At 42.6% G+C, this 12162-nt stretch overlaps 1 protein-coding gene across 11 annotated transcripts in view; it reads right to left on the bottom strand.

Annotated features, from left to right (window-relative positions):
• LOC128765630 (LIM domain only protein 7-like) overlaps positions 1 to 12162 on the bottom strand; it is a 49663-nt gene that overhangs the window by 25211 nt on the left and 12290 nt on the right. For all 11 annotated transcript variants that reach the window (XM_053876499.1, XM_053876496.1, XM_053876497.1 and 8 more), the window contains one exon: positions 7340 to 7446. In XM_053876499.1, coding sequence (XP_053732474.1) covers positions 7340 to 7446 — 107 coding nt within the window. The remainder of the gene's footprint in view (positions 1 to 7339; positions 7447 to 12162) is intronic.

A 12162-nucleotide genomic window follows, 5' to 3' on the forward strand; every position in this document is an offset into this window, starting at 1 on the left:
CAGTACAGAGTCGGATTTCGAGGGGTTGACATTTGACCTGGAGCCTGTAAATCACTTTGCTGGTCCTGTGAAACGGAGCTCCACACAGTCTCCGCTCGTGAGCTATTTATTGCTCGTCTCTCTTGTGAACATTGTGTTCTTGTCGCTGGCAACAACCCACAATAATAATGGTGAGGTGCTCTGATAATGACCCCGCAGCACGTGTCTGCAACAGGTTCACAACCTCCCTCCTCAGGGAAGATGCTCTTGACCGAGAGGGCGGATCAACATGTATCTTCACCTCAGGTGAGTGCTGCTGTATCCTTTTAAAAGGTGTGTCAAAGATTGCAACTTCAACATATGGAGTTCAGCGAAAGAGAAATCACTCAAGAGTCTCCCGGTCCAAGCCTGTCAAACCTAAGGCCCGAGGGCCACCTCACACCCACCATCTCATACATGACATATTTTTTCTTAATTACGAAAGACCATTCGGTTGGTCGGAGTGTCGCACAGCCAAAAGTCTTGATCGGATTTGTTAACAAACAAGGTTAGTTTCAGACAAATATATTTTTAACAGCTCTATTTGACTCGTCTGTGATATTCCCATCACTAAGATCCATCAGACAAGAAAATACTTTTTTTGAGGTCAACTCATTTTGTATATAAAATGTATTTTTACACAGTTATTAATTTGTAGAAGAGAAGTGAAATAAAAAAGTCACTAAAATAACCAATTATATATATATATATATATACCAATACTAACATGAACATCAAGCTTGTTAAAGTTTTATTAAACACTGCTTTAATTCCGTGATAGTTGTGTCGCTGTAAGTAATTAAAGATTTACTCAACTTTGAAAAGAAACAAGTATGATGCAGTGTCTATTAATAGGGTGTGTGCTGGGTTAAGAGCTTTGCTTGAGAGCACCTCAGCTTCCTCTATATTAAAGTCTAAAAAAGGGACTGCACCTTTAACTGTACAACCAACTGTTGCGCTCACTTACAGGAATGCAGTAAGTTTCCCCCTCAGCTTTCCAATGTAAAAAAAAAAAAAAAGAATCAAGGCTCCAGTGTTTGGCTTGGAGTCAACTTGGAGACTATATTAGTGTGTGTCTAGTTTAGCCGGACACTGGTGACTAGCCCCACAGTGCTCGGCTTCAGTCATGTGACTTGGAGCCATAACTCTCATCAGAATTAGAATGCTCATTTTAGGGGAAAGGACTCAGGGAACGGATGTGGGGTCACTTCTCGTCGGCCTATTTCAACACGCAGTGATTTAAAGTTTCTCTTGGCAGCCCGACGGCACGACTTAAGCCAACAAAGACCAGAGAGATTTGGAAATATCGCAAACCATGTTGTATTTCTTCAGAATTCCAGACAGTCTGTTGCAGTTTGGGTGGGGAGAGAGGGGACTTTTGGGGATGATGTTGAAGCTTCACTAAAGCTGCGGAGGAGTGATTTACTTGGTGTTGTTATTATGGTGGCGGTGTGTAGCAGTGTGAGAGGAGGATTGGGTCTAAAACATTAAGTTCTCCAATGAAGAATCAAAGTCACAGTCTTCACTGATCTAAACTTTGCTGTAACAGACCGAGCCATTATATTTCAGGAACTTGGATATTTACATCCCTGCCACCCGATGACGTCACCTGACGTCAGATTTCCGAGTCGGGAGAATTCTTTCCACCACAAGTTTGCGAAACCAAGATGGTGGCTTGGAGTGTCAACAATGAGTCGAGCTCCTCTGGCCGTGCGGACTGTGCTTAACAATGGCTACCGCTAGACACGCTGAGCTCTACTGTGACGTCACTACCCAACTCTAAGTTCCGACTTCTGAGGAAAAGATTTGTTTCAGTGTGTTTGGAACTGGAAATATTCCAGCTCTGGAGAATACTCAAGTCCCAAAATATGCATTCCAAAGATGGCTTCCTCAAATGTAAACAGGAAGTAGAAGTTTTGACTCAATGCAATGCACCGAAAAAAACTCAGAGAATCTGTGTCTGGTGGGTTTTCTAACTGCAGACAGAGCGGACATTTCTCAAGAACTTGCTTCTATCTGGACAAGGCACGAGTGAGAATGCCAGAATATGGTGGGAATCACTATCTTGTTTTCTGACTTTCTTGTTTTCTGTCTGGAGCACATTGAACCTGGCAACAATGTCATTCCCAGCGCTCACTTCCCACTGAACTAAGTGGAATGCCGCATATATGAGAGGATGAGCGTAGAGATAGCTGACTATCTTAGCTATGTAATGACAGTAGCGTAGATGACCCAACTGATGTCCACTGAAAGAGAGATTAGATCATGTTTTTAATCGCCTAGTTTCTAGAATTTGAGGTAAAACTGTGACCAAAAATTCTTATAGACTGTTCCCAAGTACTCTACAAATGTTCCAAGCAATGGTTAAAACATATTTCCATCACGCATCATTTTGTTCAGTGCTACATCACATTGCCCCTAGTGCCCAAGACGTGGAATTAAAAATGACGCTTCAGTTTCCAGATGGACACCAGTCATACTCCAAATCAGTCGCATTCACAACTCCAGAAGAGTTTTTTTTCTCTTTCGGTAAAACCCACTTGTCTTAACAGTTAAACTTCGGCTTATCTTGCACTCATCATCACTTGGGTTTTAGAGAAATCCACAATGAAGCTGACAGATACAAGGCTGTAAAATGACGCCACAGACGAAGCAATAGCTCCCACAGTTCTGTCCAAATATTTGTGGATTCGAGAGAAGAAAGAAGCAAAACCTCTCAGCCGAGGAAAACACTACAGTCTATTCAAATATTTGGCCAATAACTCTTTATCATAAACTTAAATAAATAATATTTCAAAAGCCTGTTAAAACGTTCTTTGTGGCCCTCGGGGAGTGAGCCAATCCAAACACACATCATTAAAAAGCCAGTTTCTCACAGACGTACCTGCACCGTGAAGGCGGCTGGTGGTGCTGCATTCAGGGACATCCCTCATTGAGCTGAATTCTAGCACAGATGCTCATGGAGCCCTGGCCTGGTGAGAAGTGTGGGGTCTCCATGAGGGAGGGATGAGGCAGCGAGGCTGGCATTTCTCCTTCTGTTTGTTAATTACAACGCACAAACATATCCCTTGTGTTGGCTGTTTACAGTCAGGGCTGCGTCCACGACGTAGAGACTTTATTGACTGTACGCTAGTCATCCCTTGTTTGGCTTTACAACCTGACAACAGTTCACCCGGCAACACGACGCGACAGCGGTGCCGGGATGAGGCAGCGCGGTGCCACCTCCCGGAACCACGCCTGAAACGCTCACATGAGACACTGTGCTTCACTAAAACGGAAACTGCTTGCGACTATTATTGTCAGCATACTTAATAGTGCCTTAATAGTACTGCAAAATCATTTTGCAGATTTTGTAGGAAAAAAAACCAAATGTAATTGTGTCTACACATAAAAAAAAACTGAAATTTATGTTCCTTTTCAACTTTAAATTTGGTGGCAATTTCACCTAAAAATACTAGAATGAAGGTTTCTTGAGTATGAATCCATCCATCATGTTCAGATTGAATTTGGCAAGCAGAAAGAATCTGTCAATCATTTGCCATATCAACGCGTGAGACTTTGAACCTCTCTGCGGGGGAGCAGATTCCGGCCGCCGACTCACGCAGTACTAACACACCTACTGTTCTTGGGGTGTCAACATTGATTCATGACATAAAGGCCTTTATCAGTTAGTCATCAGTCATTCGGAAATGTACTTCCTGTTCATCCTGTGCACCCTGGTTTTCATAACTCAATGTAGATTTGAGGATGAAAGGTTCTGGTGTTTGCAGAACAGCAGCTCAATTATGATCTGAAAAACATGATATATAGATGAGAATAAAAAAACTCTCTACACTAATCAATGGTGAACACTAACTTATCAGACTGACTGCATAATTCAATTTTATTAAAACATGTTGAATCACTAGATTTAAACTGAAACTGAACTGATGAAACTGAAGTCTCTCTGTATTACAAATATAGATTTTTCACTTTGATACAATGAGAAAATGACATTAATTTTGACTACCTTCTTGTCAGGGCAATTCATATGTGAGATTTTAACTGGATGAATTCATGCTGCTTTGACTACAATTCCTAAAAAAAAAAATCATTTTCTGCCATTATTCCAGTTGGACCTGAGGACTGGGTGGTTCCACTTACATCATTCTCACCACAGTGGAGACGCAGCTGGTATGTTGGAAAGAAAGACGCAAGTGTCCACAGCATATCGGGCGCACAACGAAACCGCGCACAACAACAGACCTGAGCAAGACTCGACTTTTAGACTGTAACTATGCATCACTCTGGAGTTCAATGAGTGTAGTCAGATGCAAATCCATGTAAAACAAGTAATCTTTACAGAATAATTGAGGACTTTTTTATCAATTGTAAACTGAAAATATCTGTAGAGATTGACATAGATCCACTGAACATTACTGAACGTACAGTTTCTTTTCAGTTAAACTTGATTTTTTTTCCACTAAAGATAAAATTGAATTTTTATTTTACTTTGTATTCATTATCTTTCCATATGATATTTTTTTCAATAATCATTATATACATTTCTTTTCATCTAATGATGTTAGGTTGGTCTTTCTCTGGAAATATTTAACATTTCATTAACATTTTTTTACGGTGAGAATTGGCCTTTTATTGTTCATTAACTCTCTGTTACACATAATTTCAAGCCCATAAAAACAGACAATGAAGCTAACAAAACATGTACAATAAGTAGATTGCAATCTTGTGTCACGGTTTGGACCGTTCCACTGGTGAACCCCTGAAAAACCTACTCCCTCAACAGTCCTTTCTCCTTGTCAAATACTTGCTCAGTCCAGAGTGATTAATCTCAGCGCTGTTATGTTGCGGATGAAACCTCCAAACAGCAGCACCATCAGTTTGACATGTCATATGACGCGGCTGTAATCAAACCCAGTTGCCCGTGATAACCGTGTGTGTTTTTATCGGCAAGCTGGTTGCATAACACACAGCTATAGAGCAATAAATTCCGCACAGACGGAGCTGAGGACAATATGACGGTAAATGTACGGCTCAAAGGTCAACGTTTATGGCTGCGGTTGTGGGGGGGAAGGTTGAGCTTGACAGTCATCAAGTGACTGCACATCTACTCACCCTGTACAAGCCACGGCAGCTTACGACATTAATGGATCTGACTCCTTTTAGTTGAGACTATGTTTGACTTCATTCAGTCGCTGCCGGTCAGATCCAGGAGCCTTCACTCATTCACAACACTACACACAACAGGTGGTCACAATGTTTTGGCTGATCACTGCATAAGAGAGTCTTGAGTAAGCCAATGGTTGAGGGGGGGGCTGGAGGTTGGACTCCCACCAGCAAAGACAGCTGACGGACTCGACTCAGTCCCTCTGTGCCTGCACTCCGAGTTCACACATGAACACATTCTCTCTTGTCATCTTAAATGACCTCACCTTTTATGGCTATTTAAAAACTTTGACACCAACAGTACCATTTTTGAACGATTAGCACAAAAGCTCATTTTAAAAATCAAAACAAGCGACAGAAAAAGCCATGGGTTGGTGACCTCTCGTGACCAGATACAGAGCCGTGGGAGGGTCGTAGTATTTCCAGCGCCTCTTTCGAGCCTCGATACCATTCCAATCAATCCTTGCCGTCAAACTGACTTGTCGGCTCCTAAATATAGACCCGGCTTCCTCTCGACACACGCAAACATGGCGGGAGAGAGTTAAACCGCAACCACCAACTTCAGCATATATACTCAAACCCCCATATTAAGGGTGTCAGTGAGTATCTTAATGGCCATGACTCAAACAACAGAACTGAAATGACCTTATCTGAACGTCATGGAGAGGAAATGGGTGTGTCATTATGTGTACACAGTGAACTTAATTTAACGTGTATCGCCACGTGTCGCTGTGACGTCAAACGCCATTCTCACATCTTATAATTCGAAAAAGAAAAAAGCTCCGGCTCAGCAGCGGCAACAGAACCATGTCTTCAGAGAAGATTAGGAGATATTGAGACGCAGCAGTGTGAAAGCTCTTAATGACATCACCCGGTATGCAGAAGGAATTCACTCCCCGCTCTCACAATTGCAGGTTTTTGTTTGCTGGCACAGCACAGTTACCTCACGCTAGAGACACACCTGAACAGGTTCATCAACATAACACGCTCTTTTGGAGGAGCACTCCGAAAACGACACGAAAATTAAATTGCAAATATCGCCGCTGATTGTCGGTGAGAGGAAGACTCGAGAGGAATGTCTGCCGGACAGAAACAAGTGTGTTAGTCAGTTGTAAATATTTCAACTGTAAAAAGCCTGTGCTTCCCAGGAACAGCTCTTTAAATTCCAAGTCTTAATATCCGAATTCAAATGTATGGTGATGGAAGTGAATTAAAATAATGAATATGGTGATATTCAAGGCAAAAGCAGTGAATTAAATGAAGATAATGTTTCTGAAAATCTCCATATCTTGCCTAGACTATGAGTTTCCTGGCAACACAACACCAGTGAGAACAGTTCTACACAATAACATCATGGAAATATACAAAAGAACTAATGATTTTTGAAACAATTTCAACCCACAACGGCTCATTACTCAACCTGTTATCTACGTCCTCAAACATTTTTTAAAGTCTGTGCCGAACTTCTGCGTGCAACCATTCATTTCAATCTTTCTTCCATTATGCAACACGACATTCTGCTGTTTTACAAGAAGTATTGCGAATTGAATTTGGAGCAAAAAAAAACACCCACATTAGATGTAGAACCATATGACAACACAATCCTGATGCTCTGCAACACACTACAATCGATTGCAACAATTGTCGCCTGGAGGCAGCACTTCGCTGGAAAGCATTAGTTCAGATCGTCTTTCCAGTTGGGATAAAAGTGATCATGTTAACAAGAATTTTAACTTCAGTTAACATGGCACGCTACCTAGTTCTCATACCGCCGCCTCTGCACACATTTATGATGATGACTAAATGAGAAAAATCTTTCTAAATTTTATAACCTTTTGGGGAAAATTCATTGAGCAGATTTTCACTTCTGACCTGCCACTGAAAGTGTTTTTCTTGCTCCCACAATAAGTGAATTCTTGCACTATATTGCCCCTCAAACAGGTGCTGATGGACACCAAAATACATTCCCCCTGAAAATAGTGCTGACCTTTGTGAGCACCTGTGCGCTCCGTTTGAATCCAGCCATGTGCCGGTGAACACAGTTTCCTGTGTTTAACAAGTACGCTCCACTTAGTGAGGCAGAATTGAACAGTCCAGCTAATATGCTGAGAGTTATAAGAAGTGGGGTATTGAGCAATCACAAACTGAAACTTACTGGACAGTGACTCTTGAAGACAAGTCCTGAAGGTCTCCGGGGTGAAAGAGCTGCGCTTCCTTTAGTCCAAGCTTCCCACAGGCTTTCAGGAAGACGTTAAGGTTGTCCTGGGCAAAAAGGGGAAAGTCTGGGATGAGTGCTGTCCACCTTCTGAGACAAAAGAATAATCACAGAAGAATTCACTGGCAGGGACACTGTCAGCAGCTTCCAAAGTTCATATCAGCAGAGCTAGACAGGGAGGAGCATGTGTTTAGCAAATAAGAAGTGATCCACTCACAAACACACATGCAGGAGGGAGCGACTGCGTGACAGTGTTTGACTGACAGCTGCGAGGCTACCTGTGGGACGGGTCACGACCAAAAGCAGGAAGCAGGGCAACAGAGCGCACGCAAAGCCGACACCTGCTGGAACACATGGGCGGCCGCTGTGCCCTTCCACTCCTCACACCCTGAAACTGTCCCCTCCCAGCTCTGGCAAGTCCTTGGCTTGAGAATACCTGTGGAATCTGCGGGGTGGTGGCATATTTTGGAGACATTTTTGGTTGCTAAGAAACATGAGGTTGGGTGACAGAAACTGCCCCGGAGCAACTTCAGGCAGTCATGGGAGTGGACGTGCTGCTGCTGCTGACACCACGTCAGTCGGATGGTTTATCATTCGCACAGATGTGCGAGTGCAATAAAGTCTTATAAATATAAATACAGCTCACACTCTCAGAGGGATGACGCTTCCATCCCAGCGGCTTCCCTTTGGGACAGTGGGACTTAACAGAGATCTGCGTAATGACAAGTGGTTTCAGCATGGGCTGGAATAATTACGGGGAAGCTTCTGCTATATTTAAACAGCAAGTGTGCTCATGAACAAGTTGAACTCAGCGCAGGCATCTCCTGCTCACAGCTTTGTTTGTCTCTTGACGACACTTTGGAACAACTCTGAGATAACAATGGAGCCAAAGATCAACTCTCAGGAGACAAACACAACTCAGTTCTCATAATACAAACCTTATGTTATTGACCTTTCAGCAGGTGCTTCTGGCAAACTACTGCACTGTTTTATCGAGTGCATCCTTTTGATCTAGCATTGTTGGGGCAGCTGCTGGAGTTAAGAAGGTCGGACTTCCCTCTTCTCAGAAACCTCCTTCAGCTCTAGGAGAATACCAAGATGTCAGAGGAACATGCTTAGAACACCTCAACAAGGAGGCGTCCAAGAGGCATCCTGAGAAGCTATCCAAGCTTTACCAGGGGGCTGACCTTCTCACCCTACCTCTAGGATAAACCTCATCTCACCTGGATGTGACTGCAATCTCCAGGTGAATGTCGCAACTAACCAGTAATCAAAAGGTTTATTTATTGGCTCAGCTCTTTCTTCACCACAACAGACCGATATAGTCCTCACAACTGAAGACACTGTTCTCATCTGACCATCTTACAGTCCATTGTTCCTCAACTCAAGAACCAGACCTCAAAACACCTGACAGAGGAAGCCAGCATCGTAGTACAACTATAGTACAACTACACAGCAAGCAAGCAACAAACTGCTTAGTTTCAACAAGACTTGACTGAGGAGGAAACCCATTCAATTCTATATATAGGTAGTGAGTGTGTTTGGGTTCACAATTAGCAATCAATAATGACTAGAAAAGGAAGATAGTATCAGGGTGCACTTCCCAGTTTTCATTCATGGTTAATTTCCCATTTATTTATTAACTCATTTTGATCCTGAAGTTGAAATAAATTGATAAGTTTGTAAGCAAAAACAAATTAATTTAATAAAGACTAATCTCACAAACCCTGAGAAGAAGTTAAACTCATAAACATGGTTTATTAATAAACTGGATTGCTCCACAGGAGCAGATAACATTTATGACTATGTGTTCCCCAGTAATTATTAATGATAGTTGAGCTGTTCTTCTGTGCACATTAACTATGGAATTACTATTAGAGTCTAAAAACCCAGCTGAGGTGCTGATGGAATGTTTCGCTGACCTGTGTCTGAACATAATCCCACTAAATATGCCGTGTCCATCCAGCGCTCCCTAATCCTCTCATGCAAACCTGATTTACTTTACAACAAGATACAAAAGCTTTAGAACAAAACAGTGCTCATAATGAGCTTTGTCACCAAATCCTTTGTCCACCGTGGTGTCAGATATTTGAGGTGATAAGTTACCGTGATGTGAGACAGTTTAAAGTGTGTGTCTCATGAATCTTCCCAGATAAATGATCCAGCTTGGTCCAGTCATAACAGCGTCCCAAGCAAAACAAACAGACCTCCTCAATGTGGTAGGCTGCCTGTTATCAGTCACCTGATTACAGAGACGTTCACGCAAGTAAGGATACATTTCAAACGTCTATTGGGCTACACCCATGCTTCTACACCCCCCTAGCCCGCTGTGTGTGGCAAAGCCAAGAGATACACTGGGTGTTGACATGGCTGAGTCGCGTTGAAGAGCTCAGTTGGATTGCCTACAATGCTCCCCATTAAACATGAGAACAGAGTGTAAGATGACAGCCCACATCATATCCCGGCACAAAAGAGGGTGAAGCAGCCCAGACATCAGACCTGTCTGCAGTCCGACACATCCACCGGCCTTCGCTAGCACAGCAGCAAAGCAGGACTCACAGCAGAAGTTCAAGTGTGAGCAGTCTTATGACAGCAAACACCAGAGGACTATACTAAAAATATCTAATAGGAATTTGCATAAAAAAAGACAATTTCAAATACAGAAAAAAGGATCAATAAGGATCATTAATACGATGTAAACAACAGTATATGAGTAAGCAGATAAAGCAATTTCCAGGTAAAAAGAAAGTCCCTTCAGTTTGACCTCTGTCTGATGGCAAGATTTATATTTATCCTGACAATTGGTATTTCCAAAAAACCTTTTTGTGAAAATGGTCAGCGTCAGTGTATTTTGGCCGCATCTTTCTGAAACCACAAGTATGAGGACTGAACACGGTCAAATGATCCAAAACACCAAGTCAAAACCTCCCTTAGGACAGAAGCAAAGCCCAGAGAGGTCGCAGCCACTAAGTGCGAAACAAAAATTAAAGTTTCCCAGAAAAATATATTCTCTTTCCACTTTTCTGAGTAAATGTCAACATGGCGGAAAGAGATTTACATCCTGAACAAGTCCTGAGGAGGTTTTCATGAGCGCACATGCAGAGAAGCATTGACTAGGCATGCAACCTCCTGAGTTATATCAGCTTTTCCTCTCAAACTTGTCAGTGTGGACATCCACATCCTCTCTCATTGTCTCTTATCCTCGGGGGCTACTGTACCTCATCATTCCTATAACAATCTTCTCCACATCCCTAATTCCATCCACCATATTTGACTGGTTCACAGCCTTACAAGTTAGATGCTTGGCAGTACCAGAACTACCCAAACTTGATGGCATCATAGGTGGGAATAGAAATCGACTCATATACATGGGCTTTGTCGTTTAGCACTTTCAAGAAAGACCAACTCACAGTCGTCATGACTGTGAGTTGGTGTGAGCATTGATCCATCAATCTCACGCTCAGGAACAAAATCCTAAGGTACTTGAATGCCCCAATCTCCACCTATGATCTTGGCTTGAGAGGGGCAGATCATCATCATGGCTGCTTCACTAAGTTGACTGACTGACTTAAGGTCGATGCTTTCCATAATATTGAATACTCTTTTTTGGGACTGTGGGTTTTAAACTGAAATTAAAAAGACAGTGCTATCTGCTGTTTGAAAAAAGAAAGGCAGTAGATTCAACTTGGATTTTCAGCATTTGTATACAAATGAGATCTTAAATGTATCTAATGATTCCCCGAAAACCCTAAGGCAGGGCTTGTGTCGTCAGAAAACTTTCTCCACTGTGACACGATGTACTTTAAATTTTTAATCACTTGGATTAATGACACACAAAGCGGTGCAAGGCATGACAAGGCCAGGCCTACTTTTGTCTGTGTAGTTATACAGCAGAATCATCCAGACATATTGCAAATACAGTAAGACTTCCCCCAAAGATCTGTGTGAGTCGTAGAGAACGTTTCTCACGGCAAAGAGAGAATGAGTCATGTTTGTTTTGACTTTTCCACTCTTCTCCATGTGGTTGGCATCAACTGGCAGTAGCTCCAGGCCTTCCAGAAGCTTTGCAGAAAGAATTTATGAAGCGGCGGTTTCAGGTTCGAATCCAAGTCTCGGAAATACCACCCCAGTCGTCCTGATTGAAGAGATATTTCACCTCATTATCTCCGCAGGTGCCCCAGCCAGGCAGATTCGAATCAGTCTAAAGCAGAAGGAGCAACAAAACCGATCTACCGAGATTCTTCCGCACCAAGTTTGGACGAACAAACACTTTATTTTGTGTTTACTTCTGCTCCAAGTGCCTCTTCTGTAACCAACCTGTCATTGTCTTGCCAAACATGGTGAGTGTTGCGCAGTCCACCAGCGCAGACTGGTTTAAAGTCTCTGTAATTCCTCCCAGCAGCTGGATTCCATTACTCCCACAAGAGAGAGCTTTGTGAGGGATGGGTTAAAGGTAGCATTTTAGAGGTCTGCTTCCCCAGAATGAGCACTTTCCCGAGCACCCCAAATAGGGCTACTGTGCTCTTTAAAAGTCCTTTATTAATACATAGTTCAAATATTACAAAGCACGGCCTCAACAGCAGGATATTGTGCGGCGCAAACCAAAACATTTCAACCTCCTGCCACTCAATCAAAACCTAATTACCTGTACAAAGGCTTGTTGTCATTAAAGGTTTGATTGAAAGCAGCTTGGCAGTTATCATATTTAGGGTGCAGCCGTTCGGGACTAGTGGCCTTTCACACAGCCAAAGTTATGAGCTTGG

The sequence above is a fragment of the Synchiropus splendidus genome, chromosome 10 (genome assembly GCF_027744825.2).
Source record: "Synchiropus splendidus isolate RoL2022-P1 chromosome 10, RoL_Sspl_1.0, whole genome shotgun sequence".
Classification (NCBI taxonomy): Eukaryota; Metazoa; Chordata; class Actinopteri; order Syngnathiformes; family Callionymidae; genus Synchiropus; species Synchiropus splendidus.